This window comes from Lissotriton vulgaris, chromosome 6 (genome assembly GCF_964263255.1).
Source record: "Lissotriton vulgaris chromosome 6, aLisVul1.2, whole genome shotgun sequence".
In the NCBI taxonomy this organism is placed as follows: Eukaryota; Metazoa; Chordata; class Amphibia; order Caudata; family Salamandridae; genus Lissotriton; species Lissotriton vulgaris.
The window spans coordinates 1,873,310,638-1,873,334,065 of NC_141694.1; the positions used below are offsets into that span (position 1 = coordinate 1,873,310,638).

Sequence of the window (23,428 nt, forward strand, 5' to 3'; positions counted from 1 at the left end):
CGGGCAAAGCCAGTCGCGACACCCAGCCAGGGTGGTGACCGGGGGCCAAAGTTAGGGTCCTTCCGTAGTACTCCCCTCGGGAAGTTAGTCCGAGAGCCGAGGCAAAAGTGAGCACCCGCCCGCCAGAGGCACGGGTGGAGGTCGCCAGCGCCAGCTCTTCAGGGGCAAGATGGCGGCAGGGCGGGGCCAGGGAGAGCGGCCTGGGCCGGCAGGACCACCGGCGGCCCCCGGGGCACAGTAATCAAAGAAAGTCCGTAGCCAATGCCCCACAATGTCACCGGAGGGCCCATATAGGCCGGCCGCCGTGAGGATGCCTTCGGCCTTCGCCTCCAAGTCGGGGGTCCGCACCACACCGTGTGCCGTCGTCGCTAGCGAGGGGCCAAAGCGCCAACTCGGGTCCAAAGTCCGCTGTGCCTCGGCGACACCGGCCACTTAGACACCGGATGGAGGGCTCCGTTGTTCCTCGGAGCGCGGTGGGTCCGATCCCTCGGGATCGCCAGCTTTCAGCACCAGGCCCAGCCGAGGCGCCTGGACAGCACTGCAGTTCGCTCCGCCCCCTAGGCTCTCCTCCGTGCTTCGATCTTTGAGCAAACTTTCGAAGTACTTCCTCCGGGGCGATGAGAGTCAAAGTGGTATCAATGTGTGCGCCAGGAGCTCCGGCACAAGCCTCTCACCCGCTGGGCAGCTGCGGGGGGAGAGAAGCGCAGAAAACGGGGCTCGAGCTGAGCCGGGCCAGAGGAGCTACGGGAGGAAGCATCCGCTCACCCTGCCATCTTGGCCACGCCCCCGCTGCAATACATTTAAAGGGAGAGTGCTGACAGTTCTCAGGAGAAAACAAATGCTCTAAATAGTGAGTAGCTACATTATTAAATTTACATTTAAAGCACTGCTTCAAGGGGTCCACTGATACACTACAAAGATGGCTCCCGTTACAATCTGTTGCTTGTTTCTTGCTTAAGAGTTTCACTGCAAATTACATTATGCCATTGTAAGGACGTTAAGTTTTACCTGTCTGAATACTAGTGGGTTCATAAATTCACGTGCTAGCTTGCGCGCTGGCTCAAGGCTCGACCTAAAAATGGTTATTTATTGTTTAAAAATTGAGTCATTTATTATGTTTTTTGTTAATTGTGTTATGCTTTTTAATTTATGTAGTAGTTAAAATATGTTGTTTTAAGTGAACTACTCTCTCTCTACTACAGCACAAACTGGAGTAGGAATGGTAAATGTTACCCCTCCACTATCCAATTCTCTCTTTACTATTGCACCGACTGGAGAGGAAATAGTGCTTTTTACCCCTTGGCAATCACACGCTTTCCCTACTGTTGCACCGACTGGAGTTGGAATACTGAATTCAACCCCTCCTGAGTGAATGCTTTGCCTAGTGTTGCACAGACTGGAGTTGGAATATTGAATTATACCCCTCCTAAGTTCAACGCTTTCTCTACTGTTGCACTGACTGGAGTGGGAATAGAAAATGTTACCCCTCCGCAATCCAAGACTTTCCCTACTGTTACATTGAATGGAGTGGAAATAGTAATTTGTACCTCTCCTGAGTCCAATGCTTTCACCTACTGTTGCAGAGATGGGAGTAGGAATAGTATATGTATTATTCCTACAATTTTATAGTTTTGTTTATATTGTTTAAATGTATATTATTATGATGTTTCTGTGTATTTAACATTATAATATTTTTTTATTAATGTTTGTAATATGTAATATATTTTTTTGTCAAGTGTAATTTCTTATTTAGTCAATTGTAATATACATTATACTTATTTGAATAATAGTTTTAAATTATATACGTTGAAATAAACATGTAAATATGAGTTTTTTAAACAAAAGTATAAAAAGTATATACAATTTTACATTCTTTAAAGATATTTAAATTACATTATATAACTGTTTTATGTTTATGGATTTACAGAGCTCATGGCTGCCCGAGGGCTTCCCAGCGCTGAAGAGAGGTGAAGTGAGGGAGAAGAGAAGTTATCGGGGTTGATCTCTTATCAATCCCATTTCTTTGGGTAAGGAATTCCTCAGTCAGGGAGCCAAGTGTGAGAAAGATCTTTCTCCCCATCTCAATCTCTTTTATATATTTAATGTTTACTATGTTTATATTAAAAATAATATTTTTGTGTTCGATATTAGTGTATAATGATATTTCTTTCGATATTTCTGTTATTTCCATTATGAGTATAGGTTTATTATATTTTTTGCTAGATATTTTTGACACAATATTTAGCTCCCACAATATTTGTGATTTCGATATTTTGTCAGTGAACCGGCTATGGCACGATACCCAATCCACTTTCTACTAATTTTCACTGCTTAATCCCACATTCGGAAGAGAAACATCTGGCGCCCACTGAAGATTTACTAACTCAGGCCAAGAAAACAAATCAAACAAGTCACTTACCTTCGGTAATGCTCTTTCTGGTGGACACTCTATATATTACCATACAATACTCCTCAAGCACCAGACTGGATCAGGAAAACCTTTCCATGGAAGTGCTCTTGTATGCCACTAGTAGCTATTTTGCATCTCCACAGTGACTCAATAACACCCTGGAAGGAGCTGCATTTACAGTGACCTGATTCTTTTTTTTCTCCATCTCCACTCTCTCAGATACAAAGCGTGAACAATCGTCAATAGGTGTTAAAATGAGGTCACTCCATAGAATGGGGAGTTGGGAGGGGGGTGAGGACACTGCAGTTAGAGTATTCACCAGAAAGAGCATTACCAAATGTAATTGACGTATTCTACTGAAGGATAATTCTAACTGCTGCAGATTACTCATCTTAGATGAGATACCAAAACAATACCTCCTCAGGGGCAGAGTCTCTTGACTAAACTCTAACCAAAAGTCTTGCAGGTCCGTGTAGGAAGGTGGCTACCTGACTATGGTTACCCCAGATTTTTTTGCCTTGTGTTTAGCTGGTTTTTGACTTAGTTGGCCTGGTTCCCTGCTAATCAGGGCCCCAGGCTATCTGCTCTCTCTGTAAAATGGATTCCATGTACCCTAGGTGCATAACTAGATTGGCTTGGGTCACCTTATCAACCCCTGTACAGAGCACTATAGGTGCCCAGGGCATAGGTGGATCCAAGGCCTACCAGGGGCTGCAGCATATCTTTTGCCACCCCTGGCTGGCTATCTAAAATTGACACAACTGGCTGATCACTCAGCTGGGGCAAGGTGGTGTAATCACCCCTTGCTTAGATATAGTATGCCTATATCTAAACCTATTGGGACACATATAAACCTGTGAGCCACTCCTATGGCAGGCCTTAACAATCCTGAAGGCAGAGTGCGTGGTTTAATGTGAGATGGTGCTCTAGCATGAGCTGAGCCTGTCTGTAGCTGTCGGGACCAATTCCCTTAGCTGTTTCGGGATAATGCCAAACCATATACTATTAAGTGCATTATAATCCTCGCGGTTATATGTCAACTTTGGTTTGGCTTTATCAAAACATGTCGTGTAAGGTGTCATACGAATTGGAATACTACCCCCTCGCCAGTCCTGGCGACGGGGGTAGCATTCCACCCCTCTAGAGGGGACGACATGTTACTTTTGCTAAAACGCGGTTGATTTTTAAAAGAGCCTCAGATCCACAAAATGGATGCTTCTGCCACAGACACATGTCTGACCTCCTGCTGCTGACCGAAACTAAGCAGAGGAGGCCTGGACAAAGGCTTTCCTGTCACAGGGAGGTGTCACACCACCCCAGACAGGAGATAGTGGATTGTAGCAGGGAGGTTTGAAAGAAACCAGACAGTGCCTGGGGAGCACAAGGCTTCCCCTTGCATAATCCGGTCAAGCCGGTTCTGGGGCACACCAGCCCCAGCTCCAGTGTGACCTGGACAAAGGAAAGGGGGTGTAACCGCCCCCCTTCCTGGTCCCACCCATAGGGAGGGACCTAGCAGGAGATCCACCCCTCAGATTGGAATAAGAGTGGGAGCAGTGCCAATGCAACTCAGATCATCCTGAAGAAACATAAGAAACTAATTCTGGACCCTTCGACATCCTACTCAACGTAGAAGACTGAAAAATCTCCCTTGTGGTCAAGGAGTGACCACCCTGTGCAAACAGGCAACATCCAGCCCTCGACCCTTGCTTTGTTACAGTTCCCGCCGGAACTCGAGCGACAGAGATCGACGAGATCAAGCTTGCCTGCCTTCTCCCAGCCCGATCCACAGTCCCTGCAGAGCTGAGACCCGTGGAGGCGACCGGAAGCGTGGGGCACGCCATCTTGAAAAGGCCACGAGACGCTGACCGTGCAGCCCACGAGTGACCCTCGAAGCTGTACACCGGGGTTTGAGAAGCCCCAACCCTGAGCTACACTTGCACCAAAGCTACCCCCTCCACACTCGACGAGTGCTACGTGGGTCCCTTCTGCTTGTGTTGGCTCTACGCGTTGGCCCGGTCACTTGCCAGCTGGCTTGTGGCCCCTGTGCCGACGAAAACTTGAAAACGACTTGCTTTTCTGGTTGCTCCAGATCTGCACCAGCTCCTGTGAAAAGGAGCCCCCACTCTGACCCTCCTGGTCTGAGTGAGAAGCAATCTCCCGGTTCCGCGTGGATTGCTTTTGCCAAGTGCTGTTTTCTGCAATCTTGAAGCCGACGGTGCTGACGGCGAGAGCCTGCGTGGGACAGATCGTGGCCTGCTCCTGGACATCGCAGATGCCCCAGAGCCCACGTGACAGCGGAGAGAAGCCTCTCGACAACCATCTGATTGCGCCCGACATTGCCTGGTTCCACCCTGGTCACTGCTGAGTGACCCAGACTCTGTCCCCTTTGCTTTCAGATTCATCTCGACTTCGATCCACCCTTGGATCACACCGGACACTTCTGCTTCCCATCGCCTGCAGCTTCTCCAGCTCCAAGCACCAAGAACCTGCGTGTCAAAACCCAACGCCACTTCGACCCTGTGCACCCACTTCCTGTGGGTGAGGTAACATTGCAACGCCGGTGTCCCTACACTGGTACACACCTCTAGGGTCTGTGTCTTAAGTTTTGTTCCTCTAGGTTCAGCGGAAGTATCTTTAAACTAACTTTGTGTAACTTTTACGCACCATTGACTTTGCATTGGTGCAAGCCGCACTTTACGTGCTGCACCCGAATCCCGCGGGCTTCTCCCGACTTCAGCATTGCTAGTCCTGACTGCTCCCAGCGATTCTCTAGGCCCTAGGCCTAACCACTGTTCGATTGGTATCTCTTATACCACTTTTTTAATATATGGTTTGAGTGGCCACCCGCCCTCATCCATAATTGTGCAACTTTGTATGTTATACTGTGCTTTTGATTTAACGCTTGTGCCCCTTTCCTCATAAAGAGTACTGGGGATTAATTTAGAAATAAACACATATATTTTTATAATATATACTTGTGTGGTGTCCTTTCATTTGGTATTACAGGATTGTATGTGGTGAAACAGCTCGTTAACACGACCTCTTAAGTGAAGCCTTCAAGGCTGCTTAGTCCATGCTACCCCTAGGATAGCTTGTCTACAAGGTTGACTTACAACCAGACACCATAAGCAATTGTTTGGACTGATACAAAGTGGTTCCAGAATTGGAAACACTACATATCAGGCCAACTTCTCACAGTCCGTGTGGGTGAAATTTCTTTCCCGCCAGACCTGCCTACCAAAGCTGTAATGCTTTGTAAATGTATGCACTGAAGCCCCCGTTGCAGCCTGGAAATATCAAGGAAAGGGTCTTGTGTGCAAATGAAGTGGAAGCAATCATAGCCCTTTGGAAAGGGGTTCTCAGACCTACTGGGGGCTCACCTTGACCAATACATAGCAGATCATAATACAGAGCACTCTCGGCTTAAACTGGGTCCTTTTCTACATAGCCCTCCCTTTTTTCACCCCAGAAAACTACACAAAAATCTGATTGTCCACTTGTTGGTCCTTGGTATGGTTATGTGACTAGATGATGGAATTGCAAAGAGGAAGACAGTCTTTAAAGCAAGAAGTTCCAGGAAACAGCTATGCATCGGTTCGAAGGGTACACACATGAGAAACGTCAAGACAATGATATGCCATGATAATACATAACAATATTGCAATAATAAGAGACAACTAAAACCAGCAATTGTTTGTCTTAAAGGATGCTTCAGCTTTAATTCTCTCTAATAGAGCTCTACTTGCAACTCCTTCTACTGTTATTGCAAGTAGTCCTTTCCTACTCAGGAACATCCAAGGCAATGCCAGTGATATACCTCCACAGTTTTACAAGGTTGGCTTTCTTTTTCTGGTGGTAATTAGAGGGAGGATTGTACTGTACATTTATTAGGTTGCTATTTAGTGTGGGTTATTTGACACTCCAAGAGGGTTGAACGTTGTACCGGTGGCCCAGGGATACAGGGCAGAAAAATATTTCTGGTGATTGGCAAGAGCTGACATGTCTGAATTGTGTATCTCTGCACTTAAATGGTGTCTTTGCAGCTAGGTTCTCAGGCGAACAATAAGACACAATATTTTTGTAAAGCTCTACTCACAGTTTATATATTTGTTTAGCTGGTCTCCTGAGGGAATACAGTGGTGGGATATAAGCTAAGAGGTCAGAGGTCTACCTGAAGGTTTTCCCACACTCATTGCAAATCAAGACTCTATTCTCTGCAAATGTGCCCATATGAGATTGTAGGGATGTGCTGCCAACAAGCCTTATTTTAGAGCATGTATTTTCAAACAGTGTCTTACCAGCATGGTGTTGGCATTGGTTAATCCGTTCATAATCTCTGTTGTGCATCTCTCCTGCTTCATCTCTTGCGCACGTTGAAGGGAGAGTCGCTTTCCTGAACTGCAGCTGGCTGTGAAATGTAGTGCTCTGCTTGTGTCCTTCCACATCAGCAGTGGGATAGCTTTCAGACTCTGCTGCGGTAACTTCGCCTGTCAGTCACAGCACAGAATGTCAGTCACAGCACAGAAGGACTATTTCGCGACATAACTGTCCCTTACACAAAGTTTAAAATACCCCATACTTACAGTTGTTCAGACGTCTTGGAGACTTAGATCCCTCAGATTCCTGAAGGCCAATGGAATCCAACCCTTCTTCTTCAATTACAACTATGGCAGGTCTAGTACCTATGGATGACGAAGAATAAATAGGTTTTTTTGGGGAAATCTTTTTATTAACATGGCTCATATCATCAAACAACACAGGACATTTAGTATGGTGCATGCAGTGAGATCACAATTTACAGGACAATAACGGACCCTTGATGGCACAAGTGAGACAAATGACAGTTGGTGCTACAATCCCAGACCACCCCTTCTCTCCCTGTATTTCCGCCATGGCCCCAAATTTTCCGCAATTTCTTGGCGCATCCTCTGCTTTTGTAGATGGTTTCCTCGGCCCTCTGGCACCAGTCCATGTCTCACACACATTGGTCCCACTGGGGTGGAGTCCGCGAGCCCCAGGCCCTTGCGGTGTTCCTTTTTGCCACCCCTGCCGCCAGTGCCAGCCAGATTTCCTTGTGCCTAGTCCAGTCACTTCTAATCATTAAAAGTAGCCATCTGGGCTCTAGCGGGACCGATGAGCCCACTATCGCCTTCATTATGTCGACTACCTTAGCCCAGAAGGGAACTATCTCAGTACATTCCCATAGGATATGAAAGAAGGTGCTCTCCTCCCCACATCCCCGTACACAGAGGGCCGGCTGACTCTTCCCCCAAGCATATAGGTGGGTGCGGGATAGTACACTCTGTGCAGGATCTTAAGCTGTATTAACCGGAACCTGCAGCGGATTGCTATCTCCCGTGGGCTCTGTAGGGCTTCCTACCAGTCGTCATCCTCCAAGTCTCCAATGTCCCCCACCCATCTCTCTCGCAGTGTCATCAGTGGGTCCGCCATATTGTTTATGAGTTTGCGATATACTGTGGAGGTGGGCTTCTCTACTATCGGGTCCAGGTGTAACCTGTCTTCCATGGGGGAATGCTCTGGGATAGACGTGCTGCTCATTATATGAGCCAGTAGTGCATGGTCATGCGTATGTAGTTGTAGTGTTGGGAGTCATGCAGGTCGTACTCCTTTTTAAGGTAGGCAAAGGGTCGTGGGGATTCTCCTTTCCAAACGTCTCCCAGGTATTCTATCCCTATGAGTTTCCAACCCCGGAACCCTGTCAAGTGAGTCACCTCCCGCAGCTGGTCTCCATGCCACAGGGGGGTTCTACCCGTCAGGGAGCCCGACCACCCCAAGAACTTATTGGCCTCCCTCCAACATTAAACCACCACCTCAGTATGGGACGGCATGGGACGGCCAATCCTTTCCCTGTTTTCGAGCGTAGAGCAGGGGCTCGCAATTACCACCCGGCATGGCCCATCGATCTACCCTATAGGTCGGCCTGTCCCTGGTGATGTGGAGTCCCAGGTATTTAAACCTGTCCACCGCGATAGAAGCGGGACACCGGGTCGGGATTCTTGGTGGAGGGCCTGAGAGCAGGAAGATCACCGACTTCCCCCAATTGATCGTATAGCCGAATAAATAGGTTTGATGGAATAGGTTAGGTTCTTAGATGATGTTGCAAGGATTGATGCCATATTTGGTTAACACCCATATTTGTTAATGGTTACTGCCAGCATCAGAAATTTGGAATTACCTTATGTTGGAGGCTCTGCATTTTATAAATATTATTTATTTATTTATTTAATGTAACTGAAAGGGAACGATACAGTATCGCTAAGTGCTGTAGAGCTGGCTTAAAAAATGATTTTAAATACAGTAATGTTTTCAACACACATAAATAATTTTCAATATTCTGCATAGTATGTGTAAATGTAGAACAGACTGAGAATCAGAGCTAGAGATGGCCAGACCACAAGTCTGGTAAAAAGTCCCTAGACATGCCTCAAAGCTTTGTACAAGTCTACAAAGGGCATATACCCAACAAGGGCTAGTCTTCTAACCATATCACACGCCACACAAAAAGTAAAACGAAGTCTAGCAGCTAATTTTAGATGTTTATGTTATCAAGGCACCTAAAGCACTTTTTTGTATATGTCCATAGAGTGAGCTAAAGGGCAGCCTTTGCCAGTGACTATCATCTTCACCTGGTCAACATTAGTTTAAACAAAAAACTGTGAATTCTACGCTGTCATGACTACAAAAAAGATCACTACTCAGGAAACAGAAAACTGGAACATCCCCAAAAACTCATAACTGAATCATAGAAATTCCTCAAATAGAAAGATACTCTGCTCACACAAATACAGAATCACTTCCGATAACTTTACAACTGCTTACTTAGAGGTAGAAATAGTCCCAGATTATTCTTAATATAATGTCATTAGAAAATGTGATTTTTAAATAAAATAATCAAGAGCTAACTCTATTTTTTTATCCTTTAGTAGGAGAAATGTATATTTGCTAATACTTATCAGCGTATATTTCTTTTGTATCCACAGTGGCTTAATCTCCCACTCATATCAGTGAACTGAATCTCCAAATTGCATGCTCAAATGAATGCATCGTCAAGTTTCTGGTACCTCTCACAACTAGATGATGCATTTGTTTCAGTGCGCAACTGAATATATTTAAGTGGCTTTTTCCTGAATCCTCTTTAGGTTGGATTCAAATTGATTTTGATCACTCCTTCACTTGATGGAGGGAGCAGCCTATTTACTTTCCTGATGAAGACCCCACTTAACTAATTACTAAGGGTCGAAACACCAACTAAATTAGAATGTTCGGATGGCCATTTAAAGGATATTGCTTCACTGGATATAGATAACGAAGTATACAAACACCCTTTAATATGAACTATGCAAATAGCAGCCATTTGCTTTAACATTGCATTTTATATTGTTTTGGTTCCCTTGTTCTCACTCTGTTCACAACTCGTGAGCTCTGCGTGTTCGCCTTTTATGCTTAACTTTTGGAGTACCCTCTAGAATGTTGCTAAAATGTGTAAAGAATGTTATTCTAACTTTATCTGAAAAGTTAGGTATCATATTCCAATCCAGACTCTGATCTTTTCTAATACTGTATTGAATACCTGGAGGGGTTTGATAGCAGACCCTTAGATACATTGTATGTGATATGTTTTAAATAATTCTGACACAACTACTATTGTTTACACTGACATTTACCAAAGGAATACAGGGTTGCCCCATTGCCTTTAACTCAACTTTTAATCCTGCCTTGCGTATAAATAATTTCAGTCAGTCTTGATTTATAGCACGTTAATGGACATTGTGGGATGCCTGCCAAACAGAAGAAACATGAATGTCTGTACACTTGTACATATTTTCCATGTAGCTCAAATACATCTACAACTTTATGTACAGCTGCTATGACTTTTGGTGAATGACGCTGCATCCAATCACCACTCCTACAAAAGGATTTAAAGGCCAGAACCGGCTGTCAATGAGAGATCGATTGTACATCATGCGGGCATCAGAACAGAGAAAGACTCCTGCATCTTTGCAAGGTCTAAATGCCATTGTCCTCCTGCAGCCATGATTTATCTTGGCCAGGCTATGCTCAGTTCTTTCTTATCACTGTTTTAAAAAATATATTGTATTCCTTTTATTTTAACTTCTGCAAAACATACCATTGTTTATGCACCCACATTGTTCTTAATATACAAAAAGCTAACACAGTGTTTTCTGAAATAAACACAGTGACGGCAGTCTTGAAAGTTAGAGGTTAGGGAATAGTATTTTTTGTCAGAACAGGAATTGGACAAAAGCTAGAGCTATGCAAGTCTCCATGGAATATATATTCATTGACCAAAAACATGGAACACAAAAATTACCATAAAATGGAGAACATCATTAAAACATTATGGCAAAGACAAACTCCTGGCCACGTGAGGGGGTCATCTTTCATTTATGAAGCTTAACCTCTGAAGGTCACATTCCACCACTTGGCCACACTCACCTGGGTTGTAGCAGTGTGCACCATTTCTCCTCTGGGGCTCCTGCAGAGGTTTGGAATAGAAGTCTTCCTCCAATTTATAGTATTCAGGGTGTTCTTGCTTGACATTCAGTGAAGCACCAGATGCAGAGGCCAGACGGTCTACCACAGAAGAGAACATACCTGAAATAATCATGACTGAGATTTCTTAATTGCAGTTCTACCCCTTGTTCTGCAGCACAGCACCATAGTTTGTAACATCTCTCAGCACTAAGATGGTCAGCTCAAAATACAGTATTTGACTTATGCGTGCATATCTTCTACTACATAGTAGAAAGAGCTTTTCTACTAAGCCCCACTCAGAAGCTTAATGTAACATGCCAATCCTACTACTTTACCTGCCCAAGTTACAGCAACTTGCCATGCAAATCCAAAGGTGTTCACCTCATCCAATGAAAGTGATGCTAGTCTAAGAGTGCTGCAATTCAGATCAAATAATAATCGTTACAAACAAGGGTGAAAAAGTGTCTGTTTCCGAGGACTCCTCAGAGTTACCTCTAACTGGAATTTATTTCACCAACAGACCTTAACCAGCGGCTATCCAACGTCATGGAGGCCTCTCCAGCTACAATCAGCTTTGCTCCACTCCGCCTTACCCCACTGAGGATTTTTGACTTCCATTTCAGAGAAGGTAAAACTTTTGACAGGGTTAAACCTGGTTTCTGTATTCGGTCTGCACATCATCGTGGCTGGTCTTAACTTGCACCCAGGTACCAGTCAAGCGCAACCAGATGACAGCAGTTGGCGCTTTATGCTGACCTGCTGAAACTTCTTAAAGGATGCCATTTCATTGCAAAATGTATAGTTCTGAAATGTGAGGTAACCGGAGATACCACACGTATGAGAAATTGTGGCCAACTTGTAATGAGGACCATGCATTAAAAATCGCATGTGCTAATTAACCCGTCAGAATTTAACAGGAGAGCACTCATGATCATTCATCTACTAAAGAGACTGATGCTACTGCGAAAGTCATGCCTCGTATACCTCCTAACTCATAATCATATTATGAGTCACTAAATTCAGGATATAATCAAACCTTTTATAATTTGATACCATTGGGACTGGGAATTTAGGATGTGTGATAATTAAGCCCTGTAATAAGTGGAGTCCTTTAAAATGGGGCAAAGCATGCAAATGTTCGAAACACCTAAATCCACATGTAGCTCTATTTTACGAGGCATTTTCACTTGAAGAAAATTCAGGGGTGTGTGGTTAATTACCACCAAACTTGTAATTCCAATCCATGTGCAAACAGGAGTTTGTGCAGGCACTAAATATAAGGCCTCTCGTAATCTAAAATATCAGGGTCTGGGAGATGGAGGCATAATAATGGTCATGCAGTGTTTTAGCATTCTAAACTATAGTGCAAAGAGCCTAATGAATTAGAAGGAATTATTAGGAACTGCATCAAGAACCATACTTTATAAATACATACTCTAGGTTATTTAATTTTCTTAGGTCTCGGCACAGACATTAGCTGTCTCGTAAGACCTATTTTCACAACTGCATCCCCCACACATACATACTTGATATTCATACACATGGGGAAATGAGCTTTTGGTGGTCGCCTTTCAGTCTATGGCTGGTTTGCACGCGCCCCCTTAAGACACAGGATGGCTGGGTAGCTTATCATGATTTTGGGCTAGCCCACAGCACATTGGGTATCTACACATTTATTACCTATAGATTGTATGATTTCTGCATGATCTTCTATTAAAATATTTATTAATCCTAAATATAAAGATGAAACCAGCCACTTCATAAAAAATGTATTAAATATAAATAAACTTTACGGTTAAAACCCATACTTTGTTACCTTCCTGCCCGCAACCTCTGAATTGCTGCTTGGTACTGAGTGGTTTGAAGGCTATCTGCACACTCAGCACCAATCAAATCGATGCTCTGTTAATTTAATTTTTACAAAATAAAGAGCATATTTATTTTTAAAATACATTGCCTGAGGAGAATCCCACTTCATTGAGGCTCTTCCTTCAGGGTCACCAGGGACGTTGGTGGCCTTGTATTGAATCCTATTTGTGTTGGCTTTAATTGGTGGTTGGTGTTAATTTGCATATACGTCTCTGGTATACCTGTACTCTAGGCCTGGAATTTAAAAGCTGCTATTGGGCTGCAGTAAATATTGTGCCACCTACTGGTTAATTTGTAAAATAAAAAGTGCCGGGCACTCCTCAGGAGGCAGCACTAAAAGGAGAAATGTGCTGGTGCAAACTGCCTCCTGAATAGAGCCTTGCACTTATAATTCTGGAGAGGACTTGGCTAATGGCTAGAGCCGCCCACTTCGGAGCTGGGGAACCGGGTTCGAGTCTCTGCGTGGCTCAACATTCTGTGATTCTAGGGAAAAGCATGTGCCTTCTAAATTAGTGTCTCATTAACTGGTGCTATAAGCGCTGGTGCCAAGGATTAGGTACAGGTACTGAGCACTGGCTCAAATTAAGCACTGCACGCAACTACAATAGCACTGTACCACATTTCCAGGCCTGCCACTGCAGCCTGGGTGTGATGTTTTAAACTGCTTAAATAAACTTCCTTTCTAATACTTATAAGCCACCTCTAAGGTAGGCCTAAAAGCCCACAGAGTAGGTTGCATGTGTTAAAAGGTCGGATATGTATATTACTAATTTTAACAGTCCTGGAAGAGAAACACCTTTAAAGTTGCTTTTCACTAAGGCAAGGCTGGTTCTCCCATAGATTAATACTGGTTTACAGTATTCTACTTAATAAGCACTAAATTCAGCTAGAAAAATGTTTCAAGGGCTCATTTAAGAGTAATTTAAATGCCACCATAATGGTAAAGTTGGATTTTACTTTACTATTTTGGAAATGGCATTATTAGAAAGTTGCAATTTTCCTGCCTAAAAATGCCTTTTTTGCTAGTATCCAGTTGCGAGCTAATCCAATGGCTCCCTGAGGTGAGGTGTTTACTGCTCCCAGACAGCGGACATGGGGTTCTCGGTTTGAGGGATGGGAATTAATCCTCACTTGACAGGATTGCTTGGGGCTGTTTCCAGACCCTTCCTGGGCTTCAACCGATGCCTAACTTATCACTGGCAGACATAGCTCACACCTAGGCCTGCCTTTCTTTTCTCTCTCTAGTCAGACTGGCATCTAACCCAGAGGGAGGGGAGTAAATGACCTGAACCGGTTTAGGGAGTGGACAAAGACTTGCTCTCCACTTACAGGCTGGCACAGGGCATAAAAGTGGACCCCACAGACCTCTCTCCAGAACACTCCTGGACCTATGAAGAGTCAAAAGAAGGAATGCCTTGCTTTCTGAAGAATCTAAGGAGGTTTAACCTCCCTGCCTTGAACCTTAGAGTCCAGAAGTGACTCCAAGGGTCAGTTGGCTGATCTCCTGTTTGAGCTACAGGGACACAAAAAGCTTCCAGAGGCCTCTCTCCCTGCACCTGCCCAGCTGGGCAGTTCTGAATGGACCTTCCCTGACCCCTGCTGGTGGCCTCTGTTTGAGTGAGTCCTATCCCCCAAGTGGTGCCCCACCGCAGGGCCTGGATGCTTGGCTGGTGTTAGACTGTACTCCCCCTGTCTCCAAACTGCAAGAAGTGAGACTTAGAAACGTTTGCCAACTTTCTTCCTGGAGAACCGACGGAGACCAGGATCGCCATTGAAGCTGCGGCCGTCAATGTCGAATCATTGGTTCCAGAAAGTTTTCTATGTCCGTAGAGAGATCATCATTGGAACGAAAGCCGAGCAGCACCTGATAGATCTTGAGGCCTTCTATGCAAAGACGTTGTCTTTTGCCCGCTTAGACCTTTGCAAACCTTTGTTGATGACCATACTAGGACCCAATTCTTCAGCAACCTAAATCATTGAGCCCTGCTTCGAATCCAGATTGCCCTGCCAACAACTGGTCAACAACCACTTTTTCTCCACACATTTTTCAGAATCAGAAGGTAGACTTCCACGCGGACAAACTTGGCATCTGACCAACACTTCTTTGCAGTTAGTTAACTTTTGACTTCGACCTGGTCTAGTGCGACCAGATAACTGCAGTTGGTGTTTTGTGCATTTTGGTGCTATTTTTAATTAACACTTTAAAAATTCATCTCTCTGGTTGTACTTAACCCTTCGGAGGCTCATGACGGAATGGTTCCATCATAAGCACCAGTGCTCCTGTGCTTATAGTGGAACCATTCCATCATGAGCACATGCTCAGAAAATACCTCTGCTGCAGACAGCAGAGGGATTTCCCTTTTTTTGTTTGCCTTTGGAGGTGGGAAAGAGCTTCCCAAACCTTCCCAGGCTTGTTTTGTGATTTTCTTGCAATGATGTGTGCTATCGTCATTGCACCCCAGAAGAGCAATCCCCAAGCAGGGATCCACCCATTAGCCACCAGGGAGGGGAGAGCTGCCCCTTGGGCAAGGGCCTTTGCTTCCCCCATTTAATTTTCCCAGACAGCCTTTCTGCCCCCCCAGGGGGACATGGGGCACAAGCAGCCAATCTGCCCCCGGGGAAGAAAGCACCCTAGACGCCAGAGATTTTTTGTATACGCCAGGGGTTGAGGCTGCCAAGGATAGGCATGCCAAAGCCACCACCCTACCCACCCAAAGAAGGAATAAGACTTTCTGCCCCCCAGGAGGCAGATGGGGGCAATCACCCCTGATATGCCTCGTCGGGGCAGAAAGCCCACTAGCTACCAGGGGTAAATGTTTTTCAAAATTCAGGGCTGGGGGCTGCCTAGAATGGTAATGCAAATGCCCCCCCCCCCCTCTCCCAAATGTTGTTACGTCATTATTTCTGCCTGACAAGAATTGCAATTATTATTTGAGATGGGTTCTTGCCCCTTCAACTTATACTACAATTTCGTGCACTCCCTGTACAAGAAACACAAGCACTCGCTTCTCTAGATGCCAACAGCTTTGAGCTGTAATTAAACTAATAGGCTCTTTCCATATTCTGTCTGCTAATTACATTTTTCATTGCATTTCTATATTCGATTTTAACAGTACAACTTACATTAGCCAAGCTTTGTCCTATCAGGAGATTTTCTCTCAGTAAGATCCCCACTGCTTCTGCCACCTACCTCCCATTCCAACACACATCATCTGTACACATTTGCTTGGATATGGATACAGTGATGGATTAAACCCAGATATTTTGACTGAGTGTGAGTGTTTGATTGATTCAGATGCTCCGTCCATCACCACCCCCTTTTGTACCGCTTTTGGCCCCATAAGTGTGGCAGGGTATGCTCAGACTTGAGTCCCTTGCTCACTTTGCCACTGATTTCAAGCAAGCCGGGCTGAAGACGGCTGGAATACCAGAAACCGGTATCGGAAGCTTGTTTCCGGTCCAGGGAAGATGGCTTGGCAGTTCGGGCTGGACTGTTCCCATGAGGCACAGGGTCAGACTGATTTGCATATAGCCATGTCTGAACTGGGGTGGCAGAGTGGGCTAAAGAACGGTGATGGAGTAAACCCAGATCTTTTGACTGGGTGTGAGTGTTTGATTGATTCAGAGGCTCCGTCCATCACCACCCCCTTTTCTACTGCTTTTGGCCGCCATAAGTGTGGCAGGGTATGCTCAGACGTGAGTCCCTTGCTCACTTTGCCACTGGATTCAAGCAAGCCGGGCTGAAGACGGCTGGAATGCCAGAAACCGGTCTCGGAAGCTTGTTTCCGGTCCAGGGAAGACATGGCTTGGCAGTTCGGGCTGGACTGTTCCCATGAGGCACAGGGTCAGACTGATTTGCATATAGCCATATCTGAACTGGGGTGGCAGTGTGGGCTAAAGAACGGTGATGGATTAAACCCAGATCTTTTGACTGGGTGTGAGTGTTTGATTGATTCATATGCTCCGTCCATCACCACCCCTTTTGTACCGCTGGATATGGATAAGACACTGCTCAAGGAAAACAGTAATTCAGCATTATATCACAGCTTGGACACTGATATCCATTATCGAAGCACATTGACTTGGTGTGTATTTCCACATTATATGTAAGTTAGTGGAGACCCCTGAGTCACTGTAGGGGGTCAGTATGTGGCAGTGGATTTTCCCTTTTCCTTAGGGTGCAACCCAAACTTGGGTGGAGGGTCTACCGATTAATTAATCATGTTCATCTATATCAACAAATCAGCCATCATTTTGTCGTCTGTTCTAACCTCTTTCATTCATCAGTACTCTGCCTCTACTCATTCTGCAATGTCATGCATCCAGGATGCCGCTTATGGGAGTGTGGGAGGTGAGCCAATGCATCACTAGTCTACGTTTACCCAACAGATAAGATACTACTGCAAACCAATGTTGGGTGTTGTGGTTCTTAGTGACTGACCCCCAGCAAATAGTCCAAGATTGACTCCGCCAATCCAATATTGGTCACTGTCCTTATAAGTTAGCATTGCCTTTCCTACATCTATAGCAAGCAGGAGATCAGGTGGCGTAGATGCTGTGAGTTTGGAAGGGCTATAATAGGTTCAGTGCAGAAGGTGAAAGTGTATCAATTTGAACATGGTGTTACTAGAACTTTCCTGAATCATGAAGCAGGCCTTTTTCCCACTCTCAATAAGAGAATGGTTCTTGCAAGTCATCTTCCCATCTGCCTGGAGCTCAAAGCAGAATCTGAAGTGAATCAGTCTTCAAAGCCCTCTATATGCGAGACATCAGGTGCCAGCCTAGTTCATTCTCCAGAATGACCTACCGCGTGGCAGGTGGCCGAGGTGTCTCTGGGAAGTTTGTCCATGTCTCTCTCGTTGTGTTACTGATTTTGGTGCCTTGCAGGAATCGGTTCATATCTAAGTAGATACTCTTGCAGTCCAAAACGATTGGAAGAAATGAGTCAATAAGATATAAATCTCTCTTTCCATCAGGCCAAAGACAACATATGCTCTATATTAGTAAATAGTATAAGCCACTGTAACTGTAGTGATAAAGCAAAATATGGACGTTTCAAGTTTTTTTATTGCCGCCTCCCAAGTACACATCACCTGATGTACTATCTGTGGGGCAGTGCTAGGGAGTGCCTCCATCACGAGGTATGCTGTTAAAGGTATGTGTTGATATCATGATGAAGAAGACTTTTCTCCCAGTTGTCCATCTCAGTATACCATTTTGGATGCAGCTGGGCTGCGATGTACTAGAATTCTAGGTCTAGAAAAACAAGATCTTCTGGCACCTTACCTACATTTAGGGTCTCCAGGTAAACTCTACTTCTCTTACTCACCCAAACTAGCGAAATCAGGAAAATCAGGAGACAACTTGGAGTTTAAAGGTTGACCTCTAGATAGGATACATCCAATTTTGTAATGCGTACAGGCAGCAAGGTAGGAGAACGCTGTTGGCTATTGCCATTTTACTGATTGTGGATACCAGAAGTATATTCCAAAATTGAACAGATCCACCCTGATCAATCCACATCCATTTATGGAAGTTGGGATCCATGCACATTGCCTCCAGCAATTATGATCATCCAATGGTATTGAAAGCTTTTGTGATATCTAATGAAATAAGGGCACCGTCTAGCCGCAACTGTTAATGGGATGAAGGACATAAGAGAACCTCTGCAGATTCGTGAAAGTGCTCCTATGAGAAACAAAACCACAGTGGTCTGTGTGGACCGAGCAGTCGATTAGCCAAAGGTGTAGATGGGTTTTAAATTGAAAAGACTTTATACAATCCAAGTTCATTTTGATCCCTATCTGGCGTTAACATCATTAAAATGAGATGACTGTGTATGACCATGATATTTGATATTTTGATATTTATGGATATTTATAGAGCGCAGACATTCGCTCCAAGGGAGCATCTTGGCGCTTGGCTGACGTGCAGGGGGTGGTTGCGTAGAAGATGAAACGTGATGAAGAAACTGAGACTAGATGGCTGCCAATACAGAGGTGTCTGGTTGTTGGTACACCCATGTCTTTAGGAGTTTTCTAAAAAGGCTCTCCTTATCAGTTAGTCTAAGATTGATTGGAAGGTTGTTCCATGCCCTTGCTGCCAGTACGGTGAAGGTTTTCCCACCCCGGGTTTTGTACTTAAATCTTGGAATAATGATAAGATTTGTACCGGAGGATCTCAGGCATCGCGAGGGGTTGTAACGTGTAAAACGCTTTGCAAAATAATGGGGTCCTGTGTTTTTCAGGGTTTTATAGACAGTGAGGAGAAGTTTAAAAAGAATCCTTTTGTGTAGAGGTAGCCAGTGGAGGGTATTCAGCGCCGCTGAAGCTGATGACCTTCTAGGAAGTCCCAGCACCAGTCTGGCAGCTGCATGTTGTATGCTTTGCAGTTTTTTTAGGGTGGACTTTTTCACTCCTGCCATTAATCAGTTGCAGTAGTCAAGGCGGGAGAGTATTACAGCTACCGTGACTGATTTTCGAGCTGCAATGGGGAGGAGAGCAAAGAATTTTTTTAGGGATTTTATAAGTGCGAAACAACGTCCAGCAGTGATCCTGACGTGGTCATCGAAAGAAAGAGATGAATCGAATTGCACGCCCAGGTTCCGTGCTGAAGGTACCGCGCTGGGGGGGGGGCCTCAGATCCTACGGGCCACCACTCTTTCGGGCAGAAAGATAGATCTCTGCTCAGCGGAATGATTTCGGTCTTGGCACTGTTACATTTTAAGTGGTTTTTGTTAAGCCACTGGAAAACATCCGAGAGACAATTTTGGAAACGCAACTCTGCGCCCTCTGTGACCATGACCCCTGCCTTGGTCACCCGCAGCAATATGCCTCACTAGACCTCCATTTAATGTAAATGACATTTACCCTCTCCAAATAAAGAAGGAGAGAGTGATCTAACACTGCCCATTGATTTACAATTGGGTCCAGTGTCCTAGCTGAACAGCCTTTTATACCTGCCACCTGGTTACCACCTGCTTTCACTTGATAGCATTTGGCACATGCCAATTGGCTTTTTTTCCGATTCACAATTTGAAAATGGTTTGTACATAAAATAACGATTCAGAAAGGGCAATTCATATTTAACACATCGCAAACATTTATTTTGATATTCCTTAAATATTCAGTTTCTTGTGAACATTTAAGAAATCCTTATTTTAACACTTGTGAATAAGGATTCCTAATTTAGCGTTTGCAAAACAGTTTGCAACTGATTTCTGAATTGCTAATGCTTTGTACAAGAGGGACAAAAAGCCCAATTACGTTTCTCCACCTTCCATAATTAAAGTTACTAAATAAACTTTACACACGCATTCAGGCATGCACCAATTTTGCACCATGATTCACTTTGTAAATTGTAAGGTCATGGTGAGTCACACCAGTGAAACCTAAGCATATTTGGAAGGTAAGGGATCTACAAGAAGAAGCATATATTATAAACAATACACACCACCACCCAACCGCACAGATCAAAAATGGATACCAATAAGAAAAACACACACTAACATCCAACGGAAAAAATATGATAAAAGATCTGTCATACATCCAACACAGTACACACTTGCCATGTAGTTGGCCATAACTGTATTTGCAGCAGCACTTTCCAACATTATACTCCATGAACAATATACAACATATCCAATAAATATCCAGTTCTTCCCACCTATTATAAATAGTCAACTTTCATAGTAGCCAAAAGCACCCACCACCAAGAAACACTACACACACATAACTCTATCCACCGAGCAACAGGCATGACTAGGGACCTAGAAGATGCTTATGCAACTGACAAAGCCCTTCAGACATAGGGCCAGATTTAGGGGGTCATTAGGATCGCGGACGGACTTGAGTACGTCCGCGACCCCTGAGTAGGAGGGAACGTCCGCATGGGCTGCGGCGTTCCCTCTGTGCAGATTAGGATGTGACCGCCAGGGTGGCGGTCACATCCTCTATTTTTAACATTGCGGCGGGTGCAGCTTCAAGCTGCACCCGCAGCAATGTTAAAAATGAACGCATTGCATTTGTATGTAGAAAGTGGCAGGCACCGCGCGGTGCCTGCCGCTTTCTGCATACAAATGCAGGGGGGTACCATAGGTACCCCCCATGTGCACCCCCCACCCCCACTTCACCTAGGGGGCCCGCAACGGGCCCCCGCAGTGCAGTTACACATGCTTTTCCACGGCGGAAAAGCCGCCGCGGAAAAGCATGTTTCCAAGCACATCCTAATCTGGCTGACGGTGTCTGAGAGACACCGTCACCATATTAGTGCTTTTCCGCCGCGGTTGTAAGCCAGCCACGGCGGAAAAGCTGCGGATGGAAACCAGGACCCACCAGCCATCCTAATGTGGCGGTGGGTCTTGGTGGGTCCGCAGAGGCTTTTCCGCATCCTCCAGGCCGGCGGTGGCTTCCGCCGGCCCGGAGGATGCGGAAAATCCTCCATCCTAATCAGCCCCTTAGAATTCACGGACAAGTCATTATGTCACAAACAGAACAGGTAACCTACCCATTGTATTACAAGTGCTATTGGTTATAATGCACTTGTAATGCGGTGGATGGGATACCTGTCATGTTTGTGATGGAGTAACTTGTCTGCTGAAAACCAAATTAGGCCCTTATTCCATAAACACCAAAATCATAAACACATAATTCAATGAACAAAAGAATATGACTAGAACACATTATCCATAGGAAATCATGACCAGGAGAACCAGACTGTTTGCAGCGGTAACCCAGAAACCATGACAATTTACTGCACTACAAAACGTGCTACAAGGCTATACAACTGGCAGACTTTGTGTAATGCAAAAAACAATACCAAGCCTGAGGAAATATAAATTTTATGGTCAGAAATGTTCCCTAACGTGTACCCCACCGTCTCCATGTACGAGCTTAAAGTGCATGTAACTTCCCTCCTGTATCAGCTATGAAGACGCAAATACATTTGCGTCCAACGTTAACATGTCCTCTTTCAGATCCACCATGAATGGGTCAGATATTCCGTTCCTAAGTGTGCCTTGCCAACGTCTTTTCATGGTGCACATTTCACGTTTTCCCTGGCTCAGGCGAGTTAGGCCCTGATTCCTGTCATAGAGTTCTTTCCTGCTTTCTGCCTCTGAATGCTCCAGCTTGGATGAGCATCTGTATCCATGACCTTTGTCTTACTCCCTGCACGGCTAACGGTGCCTGGCTCAGCCTGTTGCCTGCCAAAACGGTATTTTGCTTTCGAGTTATCTGTTCCGCTCCTCGAGAATACATTCCTGTCTGGTAGTTTAGGAAAACATCCTTCCAGCTGCAGAGCAAAGGGCCCGGCCTACTGTCTCCATGCAAAGTAATTCATAGCTCCTGTTACCATGGTAGGCCCATGCCCCCTCGCATCTCATGCAGACACGTAGACGCATATGCACGCACTAGCATTCAGTATAGAATAGCCTTTTGCCCAAGAGACCTTTTCCTTTCAGATAATACAGTTCCCTAAACACAAGATATTAGATACGATTTGGGATTGGGTTGTTCTGACACCCCAGACTTCTGTCTCCTCATGTAAGGCTAAATGTCAAGTCCCCTTCACCCTCCAGTCCCACGTCAATCACACGTCATACTGCTGCACGCGCATCTCTGCCATATATTTCTGCTGATACTGCAGGATTCTCTTGTGGATCCACCCACCTGTGACATCACATAATGACGTTTCTAGTACCTGCCCTCATGCACGCCTATTGTAACGCCTCTTTCATTACGTATGTGTATTCTTATCTCTCCTCTCAGCTGTTACGCCTCCTGCATCTGTCATTATTGTAATGCATTGACTATATATATGTTAACTTGTCAATAAAGTATTGTCTATCCTTTCCCGAGCCTTAGTGGCAACGGAAATCGATTTGCCATGGTTCGAACCATATAACCAATTCCTTTTTAAGGAATAAAACCCCTTTTAAAACCTCAAATACCACGGATTCTGTCTCTCCTTTTTGACTGAGTTATTCTTATTGAACTTTACCGCATAAATTAAGTATAGGTAATTAAAATTTACCACATAATTGGCGCCCGAATAGGGACCCCTAGCCCACCTTACGCGCCGGAGGTGCGTTGCAGGCCTAGCCCCCTGCCACAGCCGGACGGACAACTACGCGTACCCGCAGGATTTCCTGTATCTCCCTCAGGCCAACGGAGGTGACTGAGGCTGCGATCAACACCCAGACGAGGCGGTAAGGAGTGCGGAGGATCCCGACCAGAGCCTAGCTGAGAGAGAGCAAGATCCGAGGTATACGGAGGCCCACCAGGTTCCGAAGTTCCGAAGTATCTGCGTCACGAGTCGAGTCCAGTCCAGTCCAGTGTCGAGTTTCCGAGGCCTTCTGTTCCGTGCTTCCCGGTGAGTACCGTTGCTGGGGACGCATCTAGACGTGCGCATTAAGTTGTGCCGGTCAAGACGGGTTTGGGTACACAGACCCGGTATGCACTGTTTTTAGCGGTGTATCTGTACTGTTTAGCAGTACATCCAGTATCATGCAGTTAGCTAGTTTTATTCTAATTATTATTGTTCGTTTTGAAAATGTTTTAATGTGGTTTTAAATGTCGTGGTATGAGTGATTGTTCGATCTTCATTATTGTGTTTTTTGTATTAACTGTGTTC

At 45.0% G+C, this 23,428-nt stretch overlaps 1 protein-coding gene across 2 annotated transcripts in view; it reads right to left on the reverse strand.

Moving 5' to 3' along the window:
• LOC147709714 (uncharacterized) overlaps positions 1-23,428 on the reverse strand; it is an 82,742-nt gene that overhangs the window by 24,971 nt on the left and 34,343 nt on the right. For both annotated transcript variants that reach the window (XM_086928215.1, XM_086928214.1), the window contains 3 exons: positions 10,889-11,026; positions 6,994-7,092; positions 6,709-6,897 (listed from right to left, as the gene is read on the reverse strand). In XM_086928215.1, coding sequence (XP_086784341.1) covers positions 6,709-6,897; positions 6,994-7,092; positions 10,889-11,026 — 426 coding nt within the window. The remainder of the gene's footprint in view (positions 1-6,708; positions 6,898-6,993; positions 7,093-10,888; positions 11,027-23,428) is intronic.